The 27,837-nt window shown below is 42.1% G+C and overlaps 3 protein-coding genes across 5 annotated transcripts in view; 1 reads left to right on the plus strand and 2 right to left on the minus strand.

Moving 5' to 3' along the window:
- The window catches only part of npr2 (natriuretic peptide receptor 2), a 41,496-nt gene extending 31,289 nt beyond the window's left edge, over positions 1–10,207 (minus strand). For both annotated transcript variants that reach the window (XM_029769287.1, XM_029769286.1), the window contains exons 1-5: positions 9,208–10,207; positions 5,089–5,270; positions 2,004–2,117; positions 1,568–1,703; positions 1,335–1,429 (exon numbers count right to left, since the gene is read on the minus strand). In XM_029769287.1, coding sequence (XP_029625147.1) covers positions 1,335–1,429; positions 1,568–1,703; positions 2,004–2,117; positions 5,089–5,270; positions 9,208–9,910 — 1,230 coding nt within the window. In that variant the 5' untranslated portion in view covers positions 9,911–10,207. The remainder of the gene's footprint in view (positions 1–1,334; positions 1,430–1,567; positions 1,704–2,003; positions 2,118–5,088; positions 5,271–9,207) is intronic.
- A 468-nt stretch (positions 10,208–10,675) lies between these two features.
- On the minus strand, positions 10,676–15,968 carry LOC115204046 (anaphase-promoting complex subunit 2-like). Its single transcript, XM_029769288.1, has 14 exons — positions 15,689–15,968; positions 15,165–15,423; positions 14,733–15,054; positions 14,467–14,599; positions 14,005–14,215; positions 13,710–13,829; positions 13,453–13,570; positions 13,075–13,253; positions 12,804–12,945; positions 12,526–12,601; positions 12,046–12,249; positions 11,790–11,922; positions 11,417–11,658; positions 10,676–11,296 (listed from the first exon to the last, which is right to left on the minus strand). Exons 1-14 carry the CDS (start codon positions 15,764–15,766, stop codon positions 11,084–11,086), a joined length of 2,430 nt encoding a protein of 809 aa, XP_029625148.1. The 5' UTR covers positions 15,767–15,968; the 3' UTR covers positions 10,676–11,083.
- Positions 15,969–25,949: 9,981 nt separating this feature from the next.
- LOC115202751 (Sjoegren syndrome nuclear autoantigen 1-like) lies at positions 25,950–27,102 on the plus strand. Of its 2 annotated transcripts, XM_029766800.1 has the most exons (3): positions 25,950–26,060; positions 26,195–26,394; positions 26,888–27,102. In XM_029766800.1, the coding sequence occupies exons 1-3, from the start codon at positions 26,018–26,020 to the stop codon at positions 26,978–26,980; spliced, it is 336 nt and encodes a 111-aa protein (XP_029622660.1). In that variant the 5' UTR covers positions 25,950–26,017; the 3' UTR covers positions 26,981–27,102. The 2 variants fall into 2 exon arrangements, with proteins under 2 accessions (XP_029622660.1, XP_029622659.1); XM_029766799.1 differs by lacking the exon at positions 25,950–26,060 and having other exon boundaries at positions 26,111–26,394.
- The last annotated feature ends 735 nt before the right edge of the window (positions 27,103–27,837 follow it).

Below are 27,837 nucleotides of genomic sequence, written 5' to 3' on the forward strand. Positions count from 1 at the left end.
GGCGGCAGGAGCTTTATTGTTTGATGATATGGCATTTGCCAGCCCTGTTAATAGCTTTCCTTGTCACAGAAGGGCATTGTGAAACATGACTCCTACGTCTCTAACCAGCCGCTGGAGAATGTCAATATAGCCTGCCTCCCTAGTGGAGGGCCAGACAGGCATGTTGGGTTGGATCCTCCCTGCTACACAGTCTGTGAAGGAGAAGGGCAGCCCCACTGAGAGGGCCATAAAAACTATGCAGGTTGTAAAAGTTTGTTGAGGAGCAGGAGGGCCATTCAACTCAACCAGTCATCAATGGCTTCAATAGCTGCTGGTTTCAATAGAACAGTGTCTTTCTAGATCAGTGATTTATTCACATCAAGGAGTTTTGGTTAGGTTAGTGGACTCTGATCAAATACCCAACTTATCATTAAGAGTCATGACCCCAGAATATCTCCCAAACAGTAATAGCCCTTAGTCTTTGCATGATGTTGAGCATTTGTTTTTAAATGCATTGATGGCAAATTGGCAAAGCATTGGGTTTTCAGCTCCCCAATTCAGTATGTGGAGAGTAATTGAGGGAAATTCTTGTTACAGTAATTACAGGAAACTAACATCTGGAACGGATTAGATCGGTCCCCCGAAAGTACTGCTCTCACTCACTGTTATTATTTATTATCACTGAGTTTACTATTCAGATCCATTTTATAAATCATAAAGTGCACAAATTGATATTTTGACAACAGATATTTTTGTAGTTTAGAAATATACATTTGTATTGAAATGTTGGCTACAGCAATTAACAATAAATAAACAAGAGGCTTTAAAAGAATAGCTCTGCATCCATCTCCACTGTGGGATATTGTAAAAGCAGGAATTTGAAAATGAACACTGTTATTGAATGTTCACATAGGAAAACACATTGATAATGCCAAGTGTTTACTTGGGGAACTCAATGATTCTCTTGTAAGGCACACTCAACACTAACCTGAAAGTACCTTCGTCATAGTGAACGTATGGCCACTCATCCAAACATATTTGCATAAAGTATAAAATAAAATGGTGCACTGTCTACCACTATGGTAAATTAGCAACAAATTGTGTAATGTTGATAAACGATTGGTCCTTTTTAGAATAGTAATAACTACCATGACTTTAAAGTGACTGTAAAGTTAACTTGCCTGAAAAAAAAGCCTGATAGCAAAAAAAAGCCTGATAGCAAAAAAGCAAGTTGTCTTTTTGTGAGTGGCTTCTAAAATAGCAAAGTTTTAGATGTGTTGCCTAGTTACATAAAGGTTAAATAAAGGTTAAACAAAGGTTAAATAAATAGATCTACCTGCAGAAGTATCACTTACCCCATACTCTCCAGATTCCTGATTTGTCATTGCCCAGAGGTTGAAATCAGTGTTCCTAGCATTGTTCTTGTCTGTGGTCACAAGTCCTGTAACCCCTTAAAAACACAGAAAACCTTCACATTTAGACTGTTCATATCTGTCATAATGCAAATGGGTTTCCTACCCAACTGACACAAAAAGGATGATTGCAAAGTCAACTAAAAGCAGCACCACGATCGACTCATAATATTCACCCCAAAATCGCAGGTTTTGCATCCTCTGTGTGATGTTGATTCCATCGTTCTGGGAGCCCCCCTCCGCCATAGTCTCCTCCAAGGCCTTAGCATACATCACAAAGCCATCATAGAAGCAGCCAGCGATGAAATCCATCTGAAAGGAATGGAGGTCTGTACATCAGCCAGCAAGAGAGTAGTCTTCATAATCTTCATTCACAAATGCAGCTTTTGTTTACTATTTGCATTATATCTTGACCCTTATATGCATGGCTCTACTCCCTTTCTTTCTCGATTTAAATATCTGGTTGAGCCCAGTTAGACACCAAAACGCCATTAAATCTTCACAAAGAAGGAGTCAAGTTTTTAATGAATCAAAGAAATCCATTAATTACTATGTATAAATGATCTATTTTATAGCAGTGGATTAGATGTGGCAGGATTTCAAACAACTTACCAGAGAGGGTTCTATGTTCACATCAAAGTCCTTCTGAGCTCTAATGTGGAGCTCATCTTGAAACTCTTTATACTCTGGATTATCAGGCTCCCTGTATGTTATTACCAACACAGACTGGAAGAAAGAGAGACAACATTGAGAACGTGGAACATTACTGGGGAATTACACCCAGAGCATCATAAACATGTACCAACTATGACAGATTTATAATCATGGCATGCAGACGGATTTCCTACTGGGTGGAAATGTAAATGATACAATTGTAATTTGAAATGCTTTGAAGTAGGATAAAAAATGAGCAGATTTATCTTGTTTTATAATCTAAACAGTCTAATGAACAGTCCCTTGTGAGTAAATGGCAACAATATTTATGGTGAAGAATGCACAATTAGCTGTGTACAAATCCACTTAAATGCATGGACATGTCTTGAAGACTAGGGCAAAAACGTACAAAAAAAAAAAAAAAACAGCTGTGGTAACTAAATATATTGCTTATGTTATATTTAATTTTCTATTTGCACGACTTGTTACAAATTGCTATTAGACCACAGTTGTGACGTTGTTTGATTAATTATGTTTGGATGGAGGCATATTGTTTGGATGGAAAAGCACCGTTTCGGCCTAAGATTTAATATATGGTAATCAATTGAGTTTTGACTTGGACTTTGCCTTGTTATTACTGATATAAGCTAAATCCGGCTGAACGGTCAGATTCAGTAATGATAAACAATCGACAAGTAAGTTCCAAAAGCAATCAACGTTCTATGAGCTGCATATTGCCATAAATCCTTTTACTGCTTGTAGTCAAATGAAGACGCTGTATAAATCAGTAAAATGGGGCCAAAATCGTATATATTACAAGGTAGAAGTATATCACGAGCAGAGGCATCCATTTTAACCAAGTATTAGGTCTCAACAAAGTGCTTTATGAATAGCTTATCGAAGTGCCTTCATATTGTGTCTGTTATATCTAGCCTTTTTATTGTAACGCTTCAGAAAAAATGACTTGCAATAACCAGACAACAGCACACACTTTTTCAGTCAAGTTAATAAGCTTAACTTGTCTTTATCAATCCAAAGCCATTAGTAGCGCCTTTCATTAGGAGTTCTACGCCGGTATTTCCAATACTAAGAGGCGACAGTAACTGCAGCGTAATCAGTGACATTTAACAACTAAATTGGAAGAGAAGCATCTGTACCCCCCCCCCCCCCCCCCCCCCCACTTACTTATTTCTCAACACATCAACATGCAGGACTAAGTTGCTTTTAGCTGAAAACACATGCTCTCCTTTATTAACTCCCATCCAATCATTAAAGTCCTCCGAGCAGAGACAGATTATTGCCTGCCGAGTCAGAACCATTATGAAGTTCGTTATCACGTTGATCAGAGAAGCGCGTTCATTTTACTTAACTGTGATTAAAATAAAAGCTTTATCCATCTGCACAATGTAATTGCCATTTGGAATTTGTGGGACAAAGCATTGTTATCATAGGCAAAGGTCAGTTATGATTTGATTGGATGACTAATGCAGTGAGTTAGACTGGTTTAGGGAACGTTTTTGGGTTAGGTTGAGAAGATGCCTTGAAGGCCTACTGTAGAGAGAGGGACATGGTTCTCGTTAGCATCCTCATTAGGTTATGAACAATGAGCCATAATTGTCCCAAGCTGGTTGTCAACGGCTGGTGGCAAACATGCCTGGAAAACATCTCTACCTCTGAAGAACAAAAACATGCATTGTAAACAAATACAAATTTGCATGAGGTACAAACATTCTAAATGTTTCATAACAAAACTTTACAGTAGTGCTGAGCGATTAGTGTTTTTTGAAGTTGGTTCGGTTTGGGTTAGATTATTAGAAAATAACCACGTTTTCAAATATTTTTTTAATGCATTTAATGTTTATGAAATAATGACAATTATTTGTTAGCTTTTTAATGGAAATTCCAGAGCAAAAACCTTGAAAATATTCCATTGTCTCTGTCAGGTCCGCATTGGGTAGACATCAATAGAAAAATAGGAAGTTACTATGAAATAAAAAAAAAACATTTTAGTTGTGTATATTAATGATTTTTTATTTGATTACTTTATTATTTTTTATTCCTTAGGTCATCATCACATCTCTGCTCAGGCAGTAGCAGCCAGACAGCGTTCTACGTGCTCCCCCATACTGTACTGTCTTTAGTCATCTTATTTAGTAAGGCTAACCTGCCTACGTATACTGCAAAGCTGTTTGACTAAATAATTGTACTTCTTCAAAGTAAATAATGCATACTTTCACGCACTCTCTCTAGCCCTCTTTTGGTTGTCTTGTGTACATTCCTTTCTCATGCGGTCTGTGTGTATCTAACCTAACATACCAGGTGTAAAAGTGTATCCATCTCGGTCAGAGCTGGAAAAAACAGGCACAATGGATTATGGTCATTGTAGTTAATTACCACGTTGTTGCTCTGAATTAGGTTGAATCTTGCTTAATGAAAACTAGAACTCCCTTCAGCCCAGTGTCCCACATAGTTATTGGCATGATTTCTCTGGTGAATTATTTGATTTCTCTCTAAAGAAATGGCGCCTTCACCCCCCCCCCCAAAAAAAAAATCACTAAATGGAATTCAAGTAATTGAACCGACGTCGCTCGGTTCAAATGAAATGTTGGTTAATCGCTCAGCACTACTTTACAGTAATTCATACACGTCGGTAAACCTTCACTCAACTCGGTGAACTTTGTGTTGCCTTTGATACAGGTTCAGTTGGAACAGAGGGATGTGGAATGATACTGTTGATGGACAGGTTAGTGATGCACACACGAAGTAGAGGCTTTGAATTGAATTTCCTCAGTGAGAGACATCCATTTCACAGGCCAAATGGCAGTTTCAGATTAGTAAACTTGTCTGGTTCCAATGACCGAAGGGGAAAGGCACTGACAGTTCAACATCAAATTAGTGACAAGAGTATTTGGACACAATTACTAAAAAAGGTTTCTGTGATCAATTAAATTAGCAAAACGTAATGAATGAAAGGGAACAACGGCAGGAATATGTCTCTGTCTCCATGTCTCTGTCTGTCCAACTCTCTGTCTGTGCAGTTTACCTTGAAGACCTTGATGGGATCAATCCAGAGGCTGTCGTTGTTCAGCCAGGGTTTGCGCTCCGTTAGGCTTTCGGCAAACACATCCAGATAGAAGATGGCGTAGTTCTCAGGGTCTAGGATCTCACTCTGGAAAAGCTTCATGATACTCAGAAACGTGTCCGGAGGCCCGCAGATATACACAACTGTAGGGAAGACAAAAACACGACACAAAGGTTTCTTATCACTCTTTATAGGAATTATGTTCGCACTATACAGGAAAATTGCTCCTCTTATCATTGTTAGACTAGATTTAGATATAAATCATAGATATGAAATCAACCCAAATCTGTAACTTTTGGGAAATGCAGTTATGAGGAAGCATGTGTAGGTAGACCTGCTGATGGTGCACATTCGTGCGTGCACTATTTAGGGGGAGTGTGCATGTGTGCTTACAGTGTGTAAAGCCGTCTGTGCTGTACGCCTGTCTACATTACACAATCCCATTCTGTTTGCATTCCGTCTACTCCATGGACAGCATGTCTGTAGGCATTATTTCCATTCACTGCATGTCAGAGTGACTTCTGCCAGGTCTAAGACAGTCCTCCCAGTTAGCAGACATTTTCTAAAGTGTTAGACCAAAGTCGGCACAGAACACCGCTCAGACCTCAACTCTCATCTCTTCCAAAACAGCTCAAAAGGAGCCATGCCAAGTAGTCCTGCTGTCTCCTGGACATCGTCCAAAACAAATGTACAAAAAGGCAAGGAAAAAGTCCTCCTGTGTTGTAGAAATCATAAGGATCTGCCTGGGCTTAAGTTAATACAAAGCACTTCAAATTGTTTGGTACATTTTATTTCACTTCGTGGCAGACAAAGATGGCAAACAACCAACCTCGTCTTCATTTAAAATGTCTAGTACAAGGCTGCATTCTCTCCCATGACTCACAACATCTACATGCAGAGAAGGATAATGCTGCACTATTCAACACATCCCATAATCTGTTCATAATCAACAACATCATAGCCTGTACAATGAATACATTCAATTTCAGTATTTTTTTTCTCCAGGTGAGACGCTTGAAAAAAGACCAATAAAACAGTCTCTACAAAATTGCATGTTTAGAATGTAGTCAACTTTAGTGTTTTGTGTAATGTTTATCTTACTTAGTGTTATACAAATATGACAGAGAGCATTTTAGATATACCTATAACCTACGGTATCATGTTAGCATTCTGGTATTATGGTATAACCATTATGGTATCATGTTAGAGGGACTTTAAGAACTCTTGTAAGAGGACTTGTATACTGTACCCCTTCATCGCATGTCTTTGTTCTCTTCCAGGAAGATAGTACACTTCTTCCATAAACACATTTCCAACTATGAGGAAACTCAGTGAGGGGTCTTTACCTTACCTCCGCTCCATTATGTGGGCACCCTTGTTAGCACTCATGTAGCTTTTCAAGTCTGCGACAAAACATTCACATATGTACCTCCACAAAAGACAAAACACAGCTTGATGTATTCTTCCTTTCAGCCATGTGGCATTTCCTTTCTCTGTATGTATGCTTTTAGTAGTCTTACAAGGATCAAGTTGCGAGCTTTTCCAGAGGCAACCTGGTGGGATTTTAAAACATTATTGGCTTCATATTAAGTCTAGGAGTTAAGGTTTGTCCATTTGAAGCAGGTAAATGTTTTTTTTCCATGAACAAAGGCCATTCCGTTTTTCAATAATCAGACAGGTTTCCCCATCAGAAGACGAAAGAGGATGGACTGTGTTGGAGTGCATCAATTTACATTTCACATCTGTACCTGACAACAAGAGGCTGAACAAAAAACTATTGAACTCAAAACTAGACATTATTGCCAAGACGTTGACTAAAAAGAAGAGACCACACAGTTGAGGTAAAGGTTGACAGCCCAGGGGTTATCTGTTGGTGATCTCATCGGGATAAAAGTGAATGGAATGTCGAGCCAGAACTCCAAGCCTGGACAAGCCCTAACAAAACCATTCGCTTCTGTGACCCCAAGCTCACCATGGGCGTGCCTATAATTCGACTAAGAGGTTTGGCAGCTTTCAAAGTGCCTGTTCCTGATATAACATCAGTTTGGTACCCCCATATGCAGTGTCTTTTATTCATCTTACTGCTGGAAAAAGTTTTTTCAAGTGGATAAATCCAGTCATTTACATGAGTCACTCGTCGGCCACACAGTCCCATCTGTGCTATGTTGTTTAGTGCAGAGTCACTCTATAATGTTCGGATCTACTGATTTCTAAATCAGTACCCTGACAACAACTATGGATGAAAACAGTGTGCCAAGAGTAACATTTAGTGGTTAGAGTAATGTTTTAGGGTTATTGAGAGCACTGGAAGTCAGTATCTTCCCAGAAGATGTGAAAGAGTTCAGTGCCTTTACTTCTTCCAAAAGCACTTTAAAATCAACATAGATCATTAGATGTTTCCAACAAACAGAACATTTCTGGGCCAAAGTACACGTCCAATATCACTTGCCTGCTTCAGAACATTGAACATAGAATTTAGCAGCATTGATGTTTCTCTGTTGAACTTTCATCTACTGGTATTTTATCAATATGTTTATATTACAGTATAATGCTAAGGTCCAAGGTGATTTATGCAACCATGTCAGTATCATTAACATCATTCATTCCAATTTTTAAGGATTCCCGAGTTGCCAACAAATATTCATTGAAAATTCAAAGCTACCAATTCTTGAAATCATGGAGCCAAAATGTGTGAAATCGTGGTTCAAATAAACCCATATTGAAGCCACTGGATCGTGTTGATAAGATAAACAAGAAGAAAGATGTTGACGTGAGAGATGACTAACAGAAAGCAAACACACAAATGGCAGATATCAAACAATTTAACCAATGTCAAGCTTTGATTTGCCAACACAACTGGCCATTTGCCATGTCCAACAATAAATCAGGGAACAGCACTGTCACTTTCATCTGGTCTCATTGTGACCCTCTCTAGAGACATTTCTTAACATAACTAAGGACAATATTTTGCTATTTATCACAACATTGAAATAATTTAAATGTACTGTGATGTTTATAGGATATGGTTTTCTGAACTAATTAAAAGTTTGAATTATTTGACCATTTCTAAAACGGTTTTGGGTTAATAAAAGTAATTAAAAAAATTATACAGTTTTAATAAACATGTAATAACATATAATAACCTATCCTACAGAAAGCACTACCATGTGTCAATATGATAATAGACTAGGTAAACAATCTGAATATATTGAGCTAGCCTACTAATTCTCTAATTCTAAGCATTTCTTATAAATTGCTCTGAAATAAGCAAGACTGTACTGTGGACATGGATGGCTTACTTTTAAATAGAATGAGCTGCAAATAAAAAAAATGAATGATTGCGAATCAACATGCCAAGATATTGTAAATTAACATGGGGCCATTGTAATTAATTAACGTTAACACTAGATACATCATATTTACAACAATAATTCACATTTCAGGTTAAAATGGCTGTCTACTAAATTGGAATATATGTTGTAAATAAAATGCATGCAGGGACCCTTGAAAAAGAGAAGAGAGAACCCACGAGCCCATCACAGAGAGAGACAGACACACTTTTTCTTCTTCAGAAAATACGCAGGTGGACAAGAGCAATAAACCAGTGGTCTGGTCACACACGGTGCATAAAAGTGTATTCTTTATCGTCTACCTGTTATTTTAGATAATAATGGCAAGAACAGGTTTAAAATCCACTGTAGGCCTATGTCAAAACCAAGAACTCAAAACGGAATATTATTGTTGGCTAATATGCTTACCAATCACCAACACCAACTTTACTAGGCTAGTTAAAGGTCAAAACTACTATCTCATTACTGTCGAGACAATGTTGCATGCATTTTGGAAATCTGATCAGATTCTTGGAGCTAGGCTATTATGGCAACATCCACATTTCCATATGGCACAGCTGGTCAAAAAGCACATTTTTGTTTTCATGACTTTTTACAATATAGCCAATTTTGACTTTGCAGCTGGCCTAGCTTAGGGGAAATCGCTCAGTTCTGCCTCCAGGACGAGACTCGTGACAATACAAGTCAACCTGCTATTGCACGTGTGGAAATATCCAACTAATAGACTTACTTCTTCCGTTGTCTTTCATGAAAGTAATGATGTCTTTATAATAGCTCGGTGAGTCTTCATATGGAAAGGCATCAACTGTGACATTTTCATCCTTCAAATTTAGGTAAATTCCTTCAGAGAGGAAGTAGTGAGGTCGGTCATCTTTTTTCAAATCGTGGAAAATCAGAACTGCACGAGAGGTCCAATTAAAGTGCGCGTGAATAATGTTAGCAAAGTCTCCCAGTTTTGTGGTCGAGGGTCCGGTGCGCACAATCGTATTGTACTCGTCCCCTTTATCAAACCCATATGCGGTTCCTCCCGCAGTTATCAATGGGAGTTTCCAATGGGATGCAAATCTTCCAACTGTGGCGACTGAATACACACACCCTGGTCCAAAGAAAGCATCTGGTTTATTATAAAGTTTGGTATCCACGGCGATAATCTGTGCCTTATTTTCGGCGCAGACACCGGTTGAATCCTCCGTGCTGAAATTCAACAGATGAATAGAGTGGCCTTTGAGAAGTCCGTGCTTCTTTTGGAGATTCTCGTTCGCCATAACAATTGCTGGGAAAACCCGTGGCAAAGCCCATGGATACTTGTGGTAATTATCGGGAAGCATCACCGCAACTGTGATATTATTTTCCATATTCATTCGACACCTGGATATGAGAGAATATGTGAATAACACAAAGAAACAATATCCAAGTTCCGTTTTATATCCCATTGCTCAAAATTGAAGTCAAATAAATCCAAGAAAACGGACCTCGTGAGTTCACCTGGGCACTGTCCTGAAACCGAACCATATGGTTCTCGATTGAAATGCAATTTCAGTCAAAATAAGAAATGCTTAGGTAATCCATGTGTAATTTATCCTCCATAATTTTGTTCTAATTGTTCTCCAGCAGCGTGATTCCTTGAGTTGTTCACTTCGGTGCAGTTTTCGGACTGATGTTCCTCAACTCCCCCCTCTAAGTGTGATAACATCCATCCATATGACTATAGTCACCGCAACCTTCAGTACACCCCCCACACGTGATATCACAGGTCCGAGAAAGACAGGGATGAGGCGCCCCCTGCCTGCTGTCACAGCTCTTCAATCTTGGTCCTGGAGACTCACAGAGTGTGCAAGCTTTTGTTCAGCCACAGCACTAACAGAACGGATTCAACTACCACTGAATCAGGTGTGAGTACTGGGGGCTGGAACAAAAACCTGCACACCATGTGGCTCTCTAGGACCAGGAAAATAGATAATCAGTTAAATATAAACTGACTTTGACAATAATCTGAAAGACAATTTAGGAGTTGTGTTGAAATCCATGAGAGTTGAATAAACCAAAATCCAAGCAAGTAGTACACATGACAAACTCCGATGCCGAATTTCATATACACAAATCTAAGATTCCACAATGATCCACTAGAGGTCAGGAGTTCCTCACAGGACTTCATTTCAGCAAGCTCTACAAGATTCTTTAAACAAATACAATCCTACTACATAACAATCAATGTTTTATTAGCTCAGGCAATTGTAATGTTATCAAAAGGGAACCCCAAATGACAAAGTCCAAACACATGTCAATTCAAAATGCTGAAAAACCGTATGATTCAGAGTCCCCAAAAGTCATGACAAGCAGTCCGAAACAAAGTCAAGCAACCTGGATGATCAACAATAAAGAGAGAATGATTGGTTCATGCTCATTATAGCCATTTGTATTGTAAGACATAGTAATCAGCACAATGCTTGACGTTTTCAGTTGCCTTCCAAACCTATTCCTGAACAGGTTCATCTTGGAAACTGTAGTCTCTGGCTGCAATGCTGCATCATGTACATTTAGAAAACAAATCAGATACCTCCGTTTTTCAGTTCTACCTCTTTCCTCCTCATCATCTCTTCTCCCTATCAGTTGGTGGACTTGGGCAGTCTGTAGACACCTGCGGACACGATGAGCTGATGGTCTCGCACTTTCCTCTGCAGGAAGGCCTGCAGCTCATTCACGTCCATCTCTGTGACAACGGGACCCGTGGCAACGAACATCCGGAGCATGGAGTGGATGCGCTCCAGGGTCATGGTCTCCAGGTTGGTCAGCATAGCCTGGATGTAGGCCCAGAACAACTGCACAAAGAGGAGAGAGAACCTGTGCTGTTAGGGCTAGCTTGATTTGTATTTGACAGGAAATGTGTATTTATATTTTAATTACATGCCTCAAATGTGTGTGTGTGTCTGCCTGCATACCTGTAGTTTCTCTTCCCTCTGTTCTGACTGGGTAGTGGTATTGGAGTCTCCCTCCTCGTCGCTGTCGATCAGCATCTCCCCTCTCTCAGGTTTCTCCCGGGACGAGCCGGTCTCCAGGATAGAGTAGTGGCCCCCAGCCTCCTCCTTCAGGACCCCCTGCTGCTGCCACAGAGCCAGCTTCCTTCTCACCATCTCCTGCGGCACCCCCAGGACCCCACTCAGCTCCTCCAGAGTCCACGAGCCTTCAGGAGAGAGAGAGAGACAGAAGGAGAGACAGATAGAGATGGCAAAAGTTAACCGTAGTTACTCATACAATGTCTGTATACAATGATAAGTTGTACAAAAGGCAGCCTGTGACGGCCGGAGTTCTGACTTTTGTCCTGGAAGTGCAGGATGATGGCAGCGTGGATGGGGGACACAGTCAGGTTAGTCAGAGTCCTGTCCTCCAGCTCCACATCCAGTGTCACCAAGCCCAGATGAGGCTTCCAGCTCAGGGTCCTCATCGCCTGGGAAACCATTTGAATGATGGAATTTGATATCAAAATGCAATTTCCCTATTCTCTGTTTATAAAGACTTGAGTAAAACAGAAACAGACTGGCACCTATGCTACATCTTCATCATCAGGTACCTTGAGTTTCTCATAGCGGTGTGTGTAGGCCTCCATGGCCTGGGAGGCCAGGGGCGGGAGCTCCATCTTCTCCTCCTTCAGCGTGGGCCAGAACTCAGAGGACAGGATCATGGCACTCAGGGCCATGGGGGGCTGCTCCTCCTCACCTAGCCTGGACTCCTCTTCACGGATGTTGGTGTTGATCCTCCGTGAGTCAGCCACGTCCTGAGAGAGAGAGAGAGAGAGAGAGAGAGAGAGAGAGAGAGAGAGAGAGAGGAGAGGGAGGAGAGTATGGCTTTGTCCTAAAGTGTTTCAATGGTCTCTGTTCTTTGTCTTGGTTCGTTAACTTCTGTCTTCATGCCTTATTCTATGAAAGACACTGGTAGGCGAAAGGACTATATATTTTCAAAAATACTAGGAAGTCAAGTTGAGAATCATGTTGTCATAGCTCATTCTAACATAAATGGTAACTCAAGGTTTCAAAGTCACGCCCTGCTTTACCTTCAGCATCACCTCACAGTAGTGCATGTGGGACTCTCCGAATCGCAGCTTGAGTAACTCCACGTTACGTATCTCCCTGGAGGCACATGACAAAAAGTTCATTACTATAAACATATATATATTGATTTAATTTAACCAAAATGTCCACACAGAAATGCCAACAGCAGTATACCGATATGCACATAATATTAAGAGTGGCTGCAAAAAGTTGAGTAATGTACTGTATAGTGTTGAGATACAGATGCTGGTACTAGCTACTGTAAATGAGTGTTGCGTGCCTGGCTGTATTGTAGTTGAACTGGTGGAGCAGCCTGTCTGCCAGGACAGTTCTGTACTCATCTATGAAGATCTCTTTACTGCCGTATATGCTGACCAGAAGACTGATGATGTCAGACGAACGCCGCTTGGAGCCCGTCTTGTCTAAAGGGTGAGAAAGAAAGATGAGTGTATTTAGTCAAAGAGACGTGACAGCAGAAACAGGAAAAAGCAACGGACACAGTTTGTCTAGTCTAGTGTGATGACCTTTGTGGGTCCACTGAGGGTACTGACCTGTGACAGCATCCTTAGGGTCTGGGGTCCATTCCTCTGGGTCGCTGCCCTCGTCCTCACTGTCCTGGGTCTCCAGGGTCACAGGGTCGGCACGGGACAGCTCATTGGCCAGGTCACTGCAGACCTCCGCGTCCCCAGTAAGGCTGGCCACTATCTGACGTACCGTGTCCTCTCGCGTCCTGGCAACGAACCACAGACGTCACATCAATGTCACGTCAACAACAACACAATATGCTATGGGAGTCAAATCAGTAAGTAAAGAACAATCTTCTCTAACATTTTGCCTCCCAATAAAGGTTTGCTTTGTACATAAATACTCATGAGGGAATAAAATAATAGATAACTAAATACAGATTACGATAATACACGTGCACCCACCTCAGGTACTTGCGGATTGGTTGACAGGCAATCTGCAGGATGACCATAGATGGGTCCAGCTCCCGTAGGGCCTTTATGGCCGAGATGTATACAGTGATGATGTCAGAGGTATGGACTCCTAGAAGGGGAGAAGAATGTTGTTGAGAAGGGATTAACTAACAAGTCTTATCACTCCAGCAACACTGTATTTGCAAACAATACTTAGTCTTCACATCAAACACCAATCACTGTTCCTAACCCATCATTGGTTCACTGACCTGGGTGAAGCAGACGGGTCTCAAAGGCTGTCTTAAGGGAGGTGAGGAGCTGCTGCCTCTGATTGGTTCTCTCTAGACAGAACTTGAGGTCCTCAATGGCAGGCTTTGACTCAGGGAAATCTGACAGGGACAGAATGTGAGGGCGGAAGAAATGACAAAACGCTTTCTACCTTCTTTCCCCCTTATCAAATCTCTTCCCTCTGCCATCGACACCCACAGGTGACAGCTTTATGTTATTACTCTCCGTTTCATAATCCATCACCCTATCTCCTCTCTCTGTTCCCTAACCCCTCACCTCTAATGATGCTGAAGAGCTCCTCGATCCTCATGTTGACGTAGATCCTGCAGAAGAACTGGTGCATGTGACACCTCCAGCGCTGCAGTACGGAGTTGGCTGGCTGGCCCACCTCCCCAGCCCTGCTGCCTGTGCCACTGGGCACCGTACCCAGTCCACCCTCTTCACTAGCAAACACCCTGCTCAACCAGCCTAACACCAGCTCTAGCCACTGGAGAGAGAGAGAACGAAAGATAGACTTGAGAGAGTGTTTGTAAGTAAGAGTAAAACAGATAAATTATCACATTTCTGAGATTTGGACTTGGACTTGGTGTAGTAAATTGTTTCATAGACAAATCATGTTTGGTCAGCAACCTATACTGTTAAATAATGCAAGTTAGAAAAGAAGAACTTGTTGATAGATCATGTCACTTTATTATGTGAAGTGGTCCTCCCATAGACAGGCTCTCTAGTATACTGTACCTCCTGAAAGCTGAAGAGGAAAGAGCTCTCGTACTCCCCCATGCATTGCTGCTCCATCCGCTGCTCAATCAGTTTGTGTAAGATGGACGTCACTGCCTCTGAACTAACCCGCTCCAATAGCTGCAACCTGGACCTGGAGGGTGGGAAAAGTGGGTAAAGACAGCTGCAGAGACATTACAAACACGGCTGGCACAGATGTAGACAATGGTTGTTCTAGCACAACGTATAGAGCATACAGTGACATGGCCACCCCTCTATTCACTCACAGTATGTGGCTGAGCTCTTGCAGCTGCTCCAGGGCCTCCTGACACCAGCACTGCTGAGTGGGGACAGTGCAGCCCTGACAGACGACCCCATCAGGCACCCTGCCCCCTTCCTCAGCCTCCCCTGCCTCCCCCTCCTGGCTCATGTGCACAGAGAAGGTCCTGCTGTATAACTCCAGTATTCTCATCTGGAGCACAGCCGAGGGGGAGAACAGTAGAATGGCCCTGATGATGGAGAAGGCCCTCTCCCGGAGACCCCTGGCCCCAGGGCCACACAGACCACCCCGTCCCTCATCCTGCCAGGTACCCAGCCTCTCCAACTCTCCTGTGAAGAGGGACAGAGGGCAATTCTTTTACGCATTTGACAGCATTCTGTTCAGTCAAAATTCCAGTGTTAAGGGTGTAGTCAACTGTAACCTGAATGTTTGAACCCACCTAGGAAAGGTTCCAGTCTGTCCAAAAGGGTACGGAAGGCCATGAGTAGGATCCTGGTCCTATCCTTCTCCCCAAGTTCATTCTCTGGCTGCTTCAGCCCAGCCCAAAACTCAGGGGCCACTGCAGTGGTCAGACGCACCTGCAGGGTCTCCAGGAGCCATCCCTCCAGAAACTGACCCAGACCGTTTGAGCACAGCAGGCTAAGCCCCTCACAGAGAGACCCATCAGACATTGTGTCGTCATTGGACACTGGAGACACCTACAGACAGAGGAAATTGGTAATGTTCTTATAAACAGACACGGACTATGGTTTGTAGGTACATTGATAGATTAACATTGGTCTTAACTAGCTATGTAATTCCTAATGGCACGTGAATGTGTTAGCTAGCTACATGTCCAGCTACATGTCCAGCAATCAACCACAGTAGTGCAATTGATCTAATTTCATTCTCACATAAAAGGAAGGCAACCTATGTAAACAACATAAGGTACCGTGCGTAGGCAAGTTAGGTCCATCTACTCACCAGAGCTGCAGTTACAGTGTCCCAAGCAGAAGGTAGCCCCTGTGGTACAGAGAATAACCTATCAGCGGAGTCCATCATCACCACGGTTGGACCAAATTACTCAGCGAGAACCATTCGATTGTGTATTGTCAAAGTTATCGTCTGTGTTATATCACTCACCCATATTAAGGTGTACCTAGTATGGCTCATAATACTAATATGTCTCTGAATTACAGATACAATTTGAAGTTATTGCGCTCTCGCAGAAGCCTGTGGCGCATAATACTGACGTATGTGTGGTTGCGGAATTGATAAAAGTGTGGCGGAAGTGTACGTGCCAGTTAGTTGGAGGGATTTTGAAGCTAGGAAGTGGGTGACGAGAAGGATTTTATTTCGACTGCCTCAGTCTTTGCACAAAATAGCCAATTTGTCAACTAGTTAAACCTAGCGCGAGAGAGAGTTAACTGTAGCAATATTGACTTCAAACTAGTGATGAGAAACCGAAGCATTCACGTGCTTGTCCGAAATAGGAAACTTCCGACTTGCACTTATACACGTGCGCGTTCATCCAATTAGCGAGTCAGAAATGTCGGAGTTTCCTAGTTCCGACTAGTATGTCAACGCGGCATTTCACCAAATTGTGCAGAAAATGGTTCATTACTCGGAGCTTTTAACACAATGCACATTAGTGACATCTGCTAGTCGGCAATGAAAAGCAGCGTTTGATGTTGAGATACTTTTGGTCATGTAGTGTATGTGGACACCTGCTCGTCGAATATCTAATTTCAAAATCATAAGTATTCATTTGGAGTTGGTCTCCCCCTTTACTGCGACAACAGCCTCCACTCTTCTGGGAAGGCTTTCCACTAGATGTTGGAACTTGCTTCCATTCAGCCACGAGCATTAGTGAGGTCGGGCACTGATGTTGGGCGATTAGGCCTGGATCACAGTCAAGTTCCAATTGATCCCAAAGGTGTTTGATGGGGTTGAGGACAGGGCTCTGTGCAGGCGAGTCAAGTTCTTCCACACCAATCTCGACAAACCATTTCTTTATGGACCTCGCTTTGTGCAGGGGGCATTGTCACGTTGAAATGGGAAAGAGCCTTCCCCAAACTGTTGGCACAAAATTGGAAGCACAGAATCATCTAGAATGTCATTGTATGGTGGAGCGTTAACATTTCCCTTCACTGGAATTAAGGGGCCTAGCTCATCCACCAAACTTTACAGCTGGTACTATGCATTTGTCCGTCAGACTGCCAGATGGTTAAATTTGTCAAACTGACTTGTTGGAATGGTGGCATCCTATGCCGGTGACACATTGAAAGTCACTGAGCTCTTCAGTAAGGCCATTCTACTGCCAATGTTTGTCTATGGAGATTGCATGGCAGTGTGCTCGATTTTATACAGTTGTACACAACGGGTGTGGCTGAAATAGCCAAATTCACTAATTTGAAAGGGGTGCCCACATACTTTTGTATATATTGTTCTACAATATATAAGTACATTTCCCCATAATCAATTGCCATTGAAGGGTCGCCCCTTCCATCATGCTTCCCTCTTTTTGCTGTGAATAACTTTTTTTTGCTGTCACAAACTGAATGTATGCCATATTTAGGATGCTTTAAACAGAATCGTCTACTTTTCTCAAAACGAATTGTTTAAACAATGTGCTGAAAGGGTGGTGTCACAAAACGATTCTCAAAATATACCTAGTCTGGTCCACAAGACCCCAACTCTACCTGCTGTTCAGGTAACAAACCCTGGATGAAAAAATACGAACTTCATTGAAGTACGGTGTCCAGTAGAGGTCGTTGTTTGGAAGCAGCTTGAAATCGAAGAAAAAACCGGAACCACGTTGAATTTGCTGTCAGAGGAAGGCCCTAAAAATTATCAAAGACTCCAACCACTCTAGTCATACACTGTTCTCAGCTAGAAAGATGTGTCGGCATCGAGTAATTGTCTCTGGCCCCCTCCCAGTTAGGGGGAGTGATGAGCTCTACAGCAGAGTCTCACAACTCAATCGCTGGATGAAAACTGTGTTCTGCCCCTCCCAAAAGATAGAATTTGTAGATAACTGGCCCTCTTTCTGGGACTCACCCACAAACAGGACCAAGCCTGACCTGTTGAGGAGTGACGGACTCCATCCTAGCTGGAGAGGTGCTCTCATCTTATCTACGAACATAGACAGGGCTCTAACTCCTCTAGCTCCAGAATGAAATAGGGTGCAGGCCAGGCAGCAGGCTGTTAGCCAGCCTGCCAGCTTAGTGGAGTCTGCCATTAGCAGTCAGCGTAGTCAGCTCAGCTTTCCCCATTGAGACCGTGTCCGTGCCTCGATCTAGGTTGGGCAAAATTAAAAATGGCGGTGTTCGCTTTAGTAATCTCACTAGTATAAAGACCTCCTCCATTCCTGCCATTATTGAAAGAGATTGTGATACTTCACATCTCAAAATTGGGTTACTTAATGTTAGATCCCTCACTTCCAAGGCAGTTATAGTCAATGAACTAATCACTGATCATAATCTTGATGTGATTGGCCTGACTGAAACATGGCTTAAGCCTGATGAATTTACTGTGTTAAATGAGGCCTCACCCCCTGGTTACACTAGTGACCATACCCCCCGTGCATCCGGCAAAGGCGGAGGTGTTGCTAACATCTACGATAGCAAATTTCAATTTACAAAAAAAAAAACAATGACGTTTTCGTCTTTTGAGCTTCTAGTCATGAAATCTATGCAGCCTACTCACTCACTTTTTATAGCTACTGTTTACAGGCCTCCTGGGCCATATGCAGTGTTCCTCACTGAGTTCCCTGAATTCCTATCGGATCTTGTATTCATAGCAGATAATATTCTAATTTTTGGTGACTTTAACATTCACATGGAAAAGTCCACAGACCCACTCCAAAAGGCTTTCGGAGCCATCATCGACTCAGTGGGTTTTGTCCAACATGTCTCTGGACCTACTCACTGCCACAGTCATATTCTGGACCTAGTTTTGTCCCATGGAATAAATGTTGTGGATCTTAATGTTTTTCCTCATAATCCTGGATTATCGGATCACCATTTTATTGCGTTTACAATTGCAACAAATAATCTGCTCAGACCCCAACCAAGGAGCATTAAAAGTCGTGCTATAAATTCTCAGACAACCCAAAGATTCCTTGATGCCCTTCCAGACTCCCTCTGCCTACCCAAGGACGTCAGAGGACAAAAATCAGTTAACCACCTAACCGAGGAACTCAATTTAACCTTGCACAATACCCTAGATGCAGTTGCACCCCTAAAAATTAAAAACATCTGTCATAAGAAACTAGCTCCCTGGTATACAGAAAATACACGAGCTCTGAAGCAAGCTTCCAGAAAATTGGAACGGAAATGGCGCCACACCAAACTGGAAGTCTTCCGACTAGCTTGGAAAGACAGTACCGTGCAGTATCGAAGAGCCCTCACTGCTGCTCGATCATCCTATTTTTCTAACTTAATTGAGGAAAATAAGAACAATCCGAAATTTCTTTTTGATACTGTCGCAAAGCTAACTAAAAAGCAGCATTCGCAATTGGAGGATGGCTTTCACTTCAGCAGTAATACATTTATGAACTTCTTTGAGGAAAAGATCATGATCATTAGAAAGCAAATTTCGGACTCCTCTTTAAATCTGGGTATTCCTCCAAAGCTCCATTGTCCTGAGTCTGCACAACTCTGCCAGGACCTTGGCTCAAGGGAGATACTAAAGTGTTTTAGTACTATATCTCTTGACACAATGATGAAAATAATCATGGCCTCCAAACCCTCAAACTGCATACTGGACCCTATTCCAACTAAACTACTGAAAGAGCTGCTTCCTGTGCTTGGCCCTCCTATGTTGAACATAATAAACGGCTCTCTATCCACCGGATGTGTACCAAGCTCACTAAAAGTGGCAGTAATAAAGCCTCTCTTGAAAAAGCCGAATCTTCACCCAGAAATTATAAAAAACTATCGGCCTATATCGAATCTTCCATTCCTCTCAAAAATTTTAGAAAAAGCTGTTGCACAGCAACTCACTGCCTTCCTGAAGACAAACAATGTATACGAAACGCTTCAGTCTGGTTTTAGACCCCATCATAGCACTGAGACTGCACTTGTGAAGGTGGTAAATGACCTTTTAATGACGTCAGACCGAGGCTCTGCATCTGTCCTCGTGCTCCTAGATCTTAGTGCCGCTTTTGATACCATCGATCACCACATTCTTTTGGAGAGATTGGAAACCCAAATTGGTCTACATGGACAAGTTCTGGCCTGGTTTAGATCTTATCTGGAAAGATATCAGTTTGTCTCTGTGAATGGTTTGTCCTCTGACAAATCAATTGTAAATTTCGGTGTTCCTCAAGGTTCCGTTTTAGGACCACTATTGTTTTCACTATATATTTTACCTCTTGGGGATGTCATTCGAAAACATAATGTTAAATTTCACTGCTATGCGGACGACACACAGCTGTACATTTCAATGAAACATGGTGAAGCTCCAAAATTGCCCTCGCTAGAAGCCTGTGTTTCAGACATAAGGAAGTGGATGGCTGCAAACTTTCTACTTTTAAACTCGGACAAAACAGAGATGCTTGTTCTAGGTCCCAAGAAACAAAGAGATCTTCTGTTCAATCTGACAATTAATCTGGATGGTTGTACAGTCGTCTCAAATAAAACTGTGAAGGACCTCGGTGTTACTCTGGACCCTGATCTCTCTTTTGAAGAACATATCAAGACTGTTTCAAGGACAGCTTTTTTCCATCTACGTAACATTGCAAAAATCAGAAACTTTCTGTCCAAAAATGACGCAGAAAAATTAATCCATGCTTTTGTTACTTCTAGGCTGGACTACTGCAATGCTCTACTTTCCGGCTACCCGGATAAAGCACTAAACAAACTTCAGTTAGTGCTAAATACGGCTGCTAGAATCCTGACTAGAACCAAAAAATTTGATCATATTACTCCAGTGCTAGCCTCCCTACACTGGCTTCCTGTTAAGGCAAGGGCTGATTTCAAGGTTTTACTGTTAACCTACAAAGCATTACATGGGCTTGCTCCTACCTATCTTTCCGATTTGGTCCTGCCGTACATACCTACACGTACGCTACGGTCACAAGACGCAGGCCTCCTAATTGTCCCTAGAATTTCTAAGCAAACGGCTGGAGGTAGGGCTTTCTCCTATAGAGCTCCATTTTTATGGAATGGTCTGCCTACCCATGTGAGAGACGCAGACTCAGTCTCAACCTTTAAGTCTTTACTGAAGACTTATCTCTTCAGTAGGTCCTATGATTAAGTGTAGTCTGGCCCAGGGGTGTGAAGGTGAACGGAAAGGCTGGAGCAACGAACCGCCCTTGCTGTCTCTGCCTTGCCGGTTCCCCTCTTTCCACTGGGATTCTCTGCCTCTAACCCTATTACAGGGGCTGAGTCACTGACTTACTGGTGTTCTTCCATGCCGTCCATGGGAGGGGTGCGTCACTTGAGTGGGTTGAGTCACTGACGTGGTCTTCCTGTCTGGGTTGGCGCCCCCCCTTGGGTTGTGCCATGGCGGAGATTTTGTGGGCTATACTCGGCCTTGTCTTCGGACGGTAAGTTGGTGGTTGTAGACATCCCTCTAGTGGTGTGGGGGCTGTGCTTTGGCAAAGTGGGTGGGGTTATATCCTGCCTGTTTGGCCCTGTCCGGGGGTATCATCGGATGGGGCCACAGTGTCTTCTGATCCCTCCTGTCTCAGCCTCCAGTATTTATGCTGCAGTAGTTTATGTGCCGGGGGGCTAGGGTCAGTCTGTTTCATCTGGAGTATTCTCTTGTCTTATCCGGTGTCCTGTGTGAATTTAAATATGCTCTCTCTAATTCTCTCTTTCTCTCTTTCTTTCTTTCTCTCTCTCGGAGGACCTGAGCCCTAGGACCATGCCTCGGGACTACCTGGCATGATGACTCCTTGCTGTCCCCAGTCCACCTGGCCATGCTGCTGCTCCAGTTTCAACTGTTCTGCCTGCGGCCACGGAACCCTGACCTGTTCACCGGACGTGCTTGTTGCACCCTCGACAACTACAATGATTATTATTATTTGACCATGCTGGTCATTTATGAACATTTTAACATCTTGACCATGTTCTGTTATAATATCCACCCGGCACAGCCAGAAGAGGACTGGCCACCCCTCATAGCCTGGTTCCTCTCTAGGTTTCTTCCTAGGTTTTTGGCCTTTCTAGGGAGTTTTTCCTAGGGAGTTTTTCCTAGCCACCGTGCCTTTTTCACATGCATTGCTTGCTGTTTGGGGTTTTAGGCTGGGTTTCTGTACAGCACTTTGAGATTTCAGCTGATATACGAAGGGCTATATAAATTTGATTTGATTTGATTCTCTCTGCTACCGCACGGCAAGCGGTACCGGAGCTCCAAGTCTAGGTCCAAGAGGCTTCGAAACAGCTTCTACCCCCAAGCCATAAGACTCCTGAACATCTAATCAAATGGCTACCCAGACTATATGCATTGCCCCCCTATTCTACGCTGCTGCTACTCTCTTATCTATGCATAGTCACTTTAATAACTCTACTTACATGTACATATTACCTCAATTACCTCGACACCGGTACCCCTTGAATATAGCACCGCTATTGTTATTTTACTGCTGATCTTTATCTGTTTATCTCTTACTTTTTTGTAGGTATTTTCTTAAAACGGCATTTTTGGTTAAGTGCTTGTAAGTAAGCATTTCACTGTCAGGTCTACACCTGTTGTATTCGACGCATGTGACAAATACAACTTGAAATCAGTGGGATTTTGCAACCATTGAGCTATAATCCCCAAAGCACACACATCCCTGGATCGTTCCTCTTTTCAATTCGCTGCAGCTAGTGTCTGGAACGAGCTGCAAGAAACACTCAAACTGGACAGGTTTATCTCCAATCAGAGTCATATCTCTTCATTCAAAGACCCAATCATGGACACTTGTGGCTGCTTCGCGTGATGTGTTGTTGTCTGTGCCCAATAAGGTTTGTACCATGTTTTGTGCTGCTACCGTGTTTTGTCCTATATTTTTATTTTTAATCTCAGCCCCGTCTCTGGGGGGCTTTTTCTTTGTTCTTAACTGACTCGCCTAGTTAAATAAAGGTAATAAATAAATAAGAACTAGAGACAGCCTCCAAGATGGCCGACCGTTATCAACATACTTTATTCACGGTCGCATACGCCGATTCGTGGGGGCTGACATCTTGTTAGTTACGGTTTCAGAAGTCCATTATTATTATTTTATTGAATTACACGAACCAGTGGTGGAAAAAAGACTTAAGTGTCATACTTGAGTAAAAGTAAAGATACCTTACTAGAAAATGACTCAAGTAAAAGTAACCCAGTAAAGTACTACTTGAGTAAAATTATTTGCTTTCAAGTATCAAAAGTATAAATCGTTTTAAAAAGGATTATATTAAGCAAACCAGACAGCCTCATTTTTATTTTTTTTTACGGATAGGCAGGGGCCGCTCCAACACTAAGATATCATTTACAAATGAAGCATGTGCTTAGTGAGTCTGCCAGATCAGAGGCAGTAGGGATGACCAGGGATGTTCTCCCATAGGGCGGCGCACAATTGGCCCAGCGTCGTCCGGGTTAGGCCGTCATTTTAAAATAAAAATTTGTTCTTAACTTGCCTAGTTAAAAAATACAGGGGTGTGTGAATTAAACCATTTTCATGTCCTGCTAAGCATTCAAAATGTAACAAGTACTTTTGGCTATCAGTCAAAATGTATGGCGTAAAAAGTACATTATTTTCTTTAGGAATGTAGTGAAGTAAAAGTAGTCCAAAATGTGAAGTGAAGTACAGATACCCCCCAAAAAAGACTTACGTAGTACTTTCAAGTATTTTTACTGAAGTACTTTTTAAAAAAGCACCTTTATTTAACCAGGTAGTCTAGTTGAGAATACGTTCTCACTTTACACCACTGACATGAACATTGTACAAAATAATATACAGATTACTACATGCACACTAGCACTGGAGCCCAGCAGGAACCGTGAGCTAGAGCTGGGTTCTGGATCTTGATTAGGGAGGGGAAATATGCAGGCAAGAAGCACAATGGAGGACCAAACCTGCCATAATTAGAATTAAATATATTCACACAAATAAATATATAAATCCACACATAATTAAATAAATGACCAAGGAAATAAAAAAACGGACAAATGTAATTAATTTTCTCTACATATCTGTATGTATTTAATTATTTAACTATGTATTATAATTATTCAAACTAATTAATTTGATTAAATATTTATTTCTGTACTTCTTCCTCCAATATGATAATGAGGGTTGTCAAACGTCTGTAGGTGGTATCTAACAAACTATTGGTTGATCAATGTCACGTGTTTCTCCACTGCTTTTTCTTTCTTTTGCACCACCTATGTGAAGCTAGCCACAATAACGATTAGCCACAATAGTAGAATTTGCGGTTTGCCTTCAAAATAAAAGCCCCGCATTGAAACTGTCAGACATACAAATACTGGAATCATGCCATATTTTAACTTAACAAGTTTGGAATGTTATATCAATTCAACAAAAGACAATTTGTTAATTTACCCTCAAAAAATGATGTTAATCGCACTGTGGATTTATTAGATTTCACAATTGCTAAAAAAAAATGCAAAAAGTGTGGGCTCAAAACAGGTGGGGCTATTAAATGAATCATTGTTTATCAACAGCACGCGGGAGAGGTCATAGTCAAACTTAGATGCATAACGTACCGGAGTGAGCTCTGTTGGGGCAGTCCCGTTAGATCTCTTATATACTACTTACACAGACAAGTTACATTGGCATGGTTCATAGAATTGGTTACTGCAAAAAAAAAGAAAAAAAAGGGGATTGATTCCTGCATGTGTCTGGCACGTCTCCTATCTTGATTTATATAACATATTCTGGGCATTCTGCCAGATGGTCCTAAGGAAGGGATCATGACGGCCCCCCCCTCATATATTTACCAAGCACAGGCAGGAAACAAGGATTATATATGACACGAAGGACAAGATGAACATTTAAGGCTGTCTCTTCACACGATACATTTCCCTCACAAAATGTTATTAACTGTGAAGAGTTTACACAAATATTAGCGTCGTAGCTCTTTTTGAAGGACTTAAAGTGTGGGAAATCACCTCACTATTCAACATATTGAAAATTCGTATTGCAATGTACAGCTTTACCTGCGGATCTTGGGTACATGAAATGGAATGTCGATCCAGAGCACAACTATGAAGAGTTTACACAAATTTTAGCGGTGGTTTAAAAATCACATGATCAAACGAAGCTTCCAACGTCATTAATTACGTGATAATGTTACTTTGAAACGAGCATCAGTACATTTGGTGCTTTCAGTACAACTGGTGCCGCGTTCAAAACAACTGGGAACTCGGGAAAAAACGATGTCAAATCATCATAACGTCAGTGATCTTTATGTCGGAAAATTGGGGCCAAATTGTGGTCGCGGGCCAAGAAAGTTAGGTAACACCTGGTTTAGTGGGAGGGGATATAACTCAAGAATGTTGGTATCATCCAAGTAGTATGCTTGTGTGTGTGTGGACTGCAGATACACTGCAGCCCTTCTATGCTACAGCAGACCCTTTGGAAATATCCACAGACTATATTTCACCTTGCTGTAGCACAGCCATAAAACCCCTGACACTTGGGGTTTAAATCAAGACAAGGCATTCTGCTTATGTATAATTTAAATGCTTCCAACTCTGAGCAACTGTGTTTCAATAAGAGTCCATGTATCAGAAGCCCATTCGATTTATCTGTCTGACATGACTGGATAAATTAACCAGGATAAATGATCTAACCATGCAGACATGTCTCCTGTCAAGTTTAGCCCAAGTGATCTTCTTTGTTATTTTTCAATGACATTGTCTTTGAGATCAATTGTACCCTTAATTCTCAATCCCAGTTATTTACAGTTTTTCTATATTTCATGTCAACAGTTGTTATGAATCATAATGAATGGCTTTGAAAAGATAGGCTAGTGTTATGGAGCTGGTTAGACGGAGTGTTGGTGCGGATAGAGCCTCTCTTAAACTGGGAAGGAGATCTTAGGTAGTAGCTGTGGTTTGAATTAGACGTGACCTCTAGCAGTGGGATTGAATTAATGTATGGTTGACTCTCTGTCACACACACACGTCCTTCATCCATCATAGGTTGGAATGGGCTGATTCAGTAGGAATTACTGCTGAGTGAGTGGGACCTCAGCTTAGACTTCCGCCTCCCTTTTACATTGTGCACAACAAGTCTGACACGTATTTAGGAGGATAGGCTATAGGTCTCTAGGTTGTTTTCTCTTTGAAATAGCCAGATTTTCTACCATTTTCATGATGTTCGGACTAGGAATGCAGGCCCAGGCTATATTTGATGGTAAGCATTCATAATTATAAATAATTGATCTAGGCTACAGCTCAACTGTAAAAACCGAGAAGTTGTTTCCATGAGTACCTTGGTTGTTTCCACATTCCACCTCTTAACAGCCAATGTTGTTTCTTTTACCTCAGGTATCGAGGAGCTGTGTTCTAAGAGGGATGAGCTGAACCGTCAGATCCAGCAGGAGGAGAAGGAAAAGGGTCGTCTGCAGCACGACATCCGTGTCCTCACCGAGAAACTAAGCCGAGTCAACGAGAGCCTGGCCCGACGACTCTCCGTCCGCGCTGACTTTGACCACACCATCGGCGAGACCGAGGGAGCCTTTATGAAGGTCAGGACCATCCAGGGTTTAGGGTTTCTATTTTTCATGAGAAAAAAAGTATGTTTTTCAGTGTTATTTAGTATCACAAAACCATGAAAGCATATTATGTGAGCTTTACAGTACATATCAATTTGACTGCAAAAGGACCTGTAAATGTACTGGGTAAGATAACATTCTCCATGTCTTCTGTTCTCAAAGAACACTGGATGGAATTATTTGCTGCAATTCCAGACAGCAAACATCCCACGTGTTATCTTAATATCCAGCTCCCTTGGTGTTACTAAGAGCATATAATAGCAGAGCAAACAAACGCCCGTAAGTGTTGTTAATTAAAAACCACTGAGTGCTCAGAGTCAGACTCTTCCAATCAAATTGTTGCACAGCAGATTGTCTGATTAAGTGGTTGTCTAGCTGTATCCCGATCCCACTTGACTCAGTCTATGGTATTTCATACCTTAAATACAATGAATCTTATGTTGATTCATGTCTTACTCTCTCTAAGATTCTGGAGAGCTGTCAAACACTGCTGAGTGTAATAAAGAAGGAAGCAGGAAATCTCGGCAAAGCCACTGAACCCGGAAGGAAAGACCACTGACGTCCAGACTACCGCCCCTAAACCTTACCTCTAACCCAGACACCAGCGTTTCCCCTCACCCTTGTAACTGTGCACTGTTTGTACACTGAACAAAAATATAAATGCAACATGCAACCATTTCAAAGATTTTACTGAGTTACAGTTCATATAAGGAAATCAGTCAATTTAAATAAAATCTTTAGGCCCTAATCTATATCTTTAAAAAAAGGTAGGGGCGTGGATCAGAAAACCAATCAGTATCTGGTGTAATCACCATTTGCTTCATGCAGCTCAACACATCTCCTTCGCATAGAGTTGATCAGGCTGTTGATTGTGGCCTGTGGAATGTTGTCACACTCCTCTTCAATGGCTGTGCGGACTTGCTGGATATTGGCGGGAACTGGAACACAATGTCGTACACGTCGATCCAGAGCATCCCAAACATGCTCAATGGGTGACATGTCTGGTAACTATGCAGGCCGTAGAAGTGGGACATTTTCAGCTTCCAGGAATTGTGCACAGATCCTTGCGACATTGGGCCGTGCATTATCATGCTGAAACATGAGGTGAAGGCGGCGGATGAATGGCATGGCAATGGGCCTCAGGATCTCGTCACGGTTTCTCTGTGCATTCAAATTGCCAACAATGAAATGGAATTGTGTTTGTTGTCTGTAGCTTATACCTGCCCATACCATAACCCCACCGCTACCATGGATCACTCTGTTCACAACGTTGACATCAGCAAACCGCTCGCGCACACACAACGCCATAAACACTGTCTGCCATCTGCCCGGTACAGTTGAAACCGGGATTCGTCCGTGAAGAGTACATTTCTCCAGCGTGCCAGTTGCCATCGAAGGTGAGCATTTGCCCACTGA

The sequence above is a fragment of the Salmo trutta genome, chromosome 12 (genome assembly GCF_901001165.1).
Source record: "Salmo trutta chromosome 12, fSalTru1.1, whole genome shotgun sequence".
Classification (NCBI taxonomy): Eukaryota; Metazoa; Chordata; class Actinopteri; order Salmoniformes; family Salmonidae; genus Salmo; species Salmo trutta.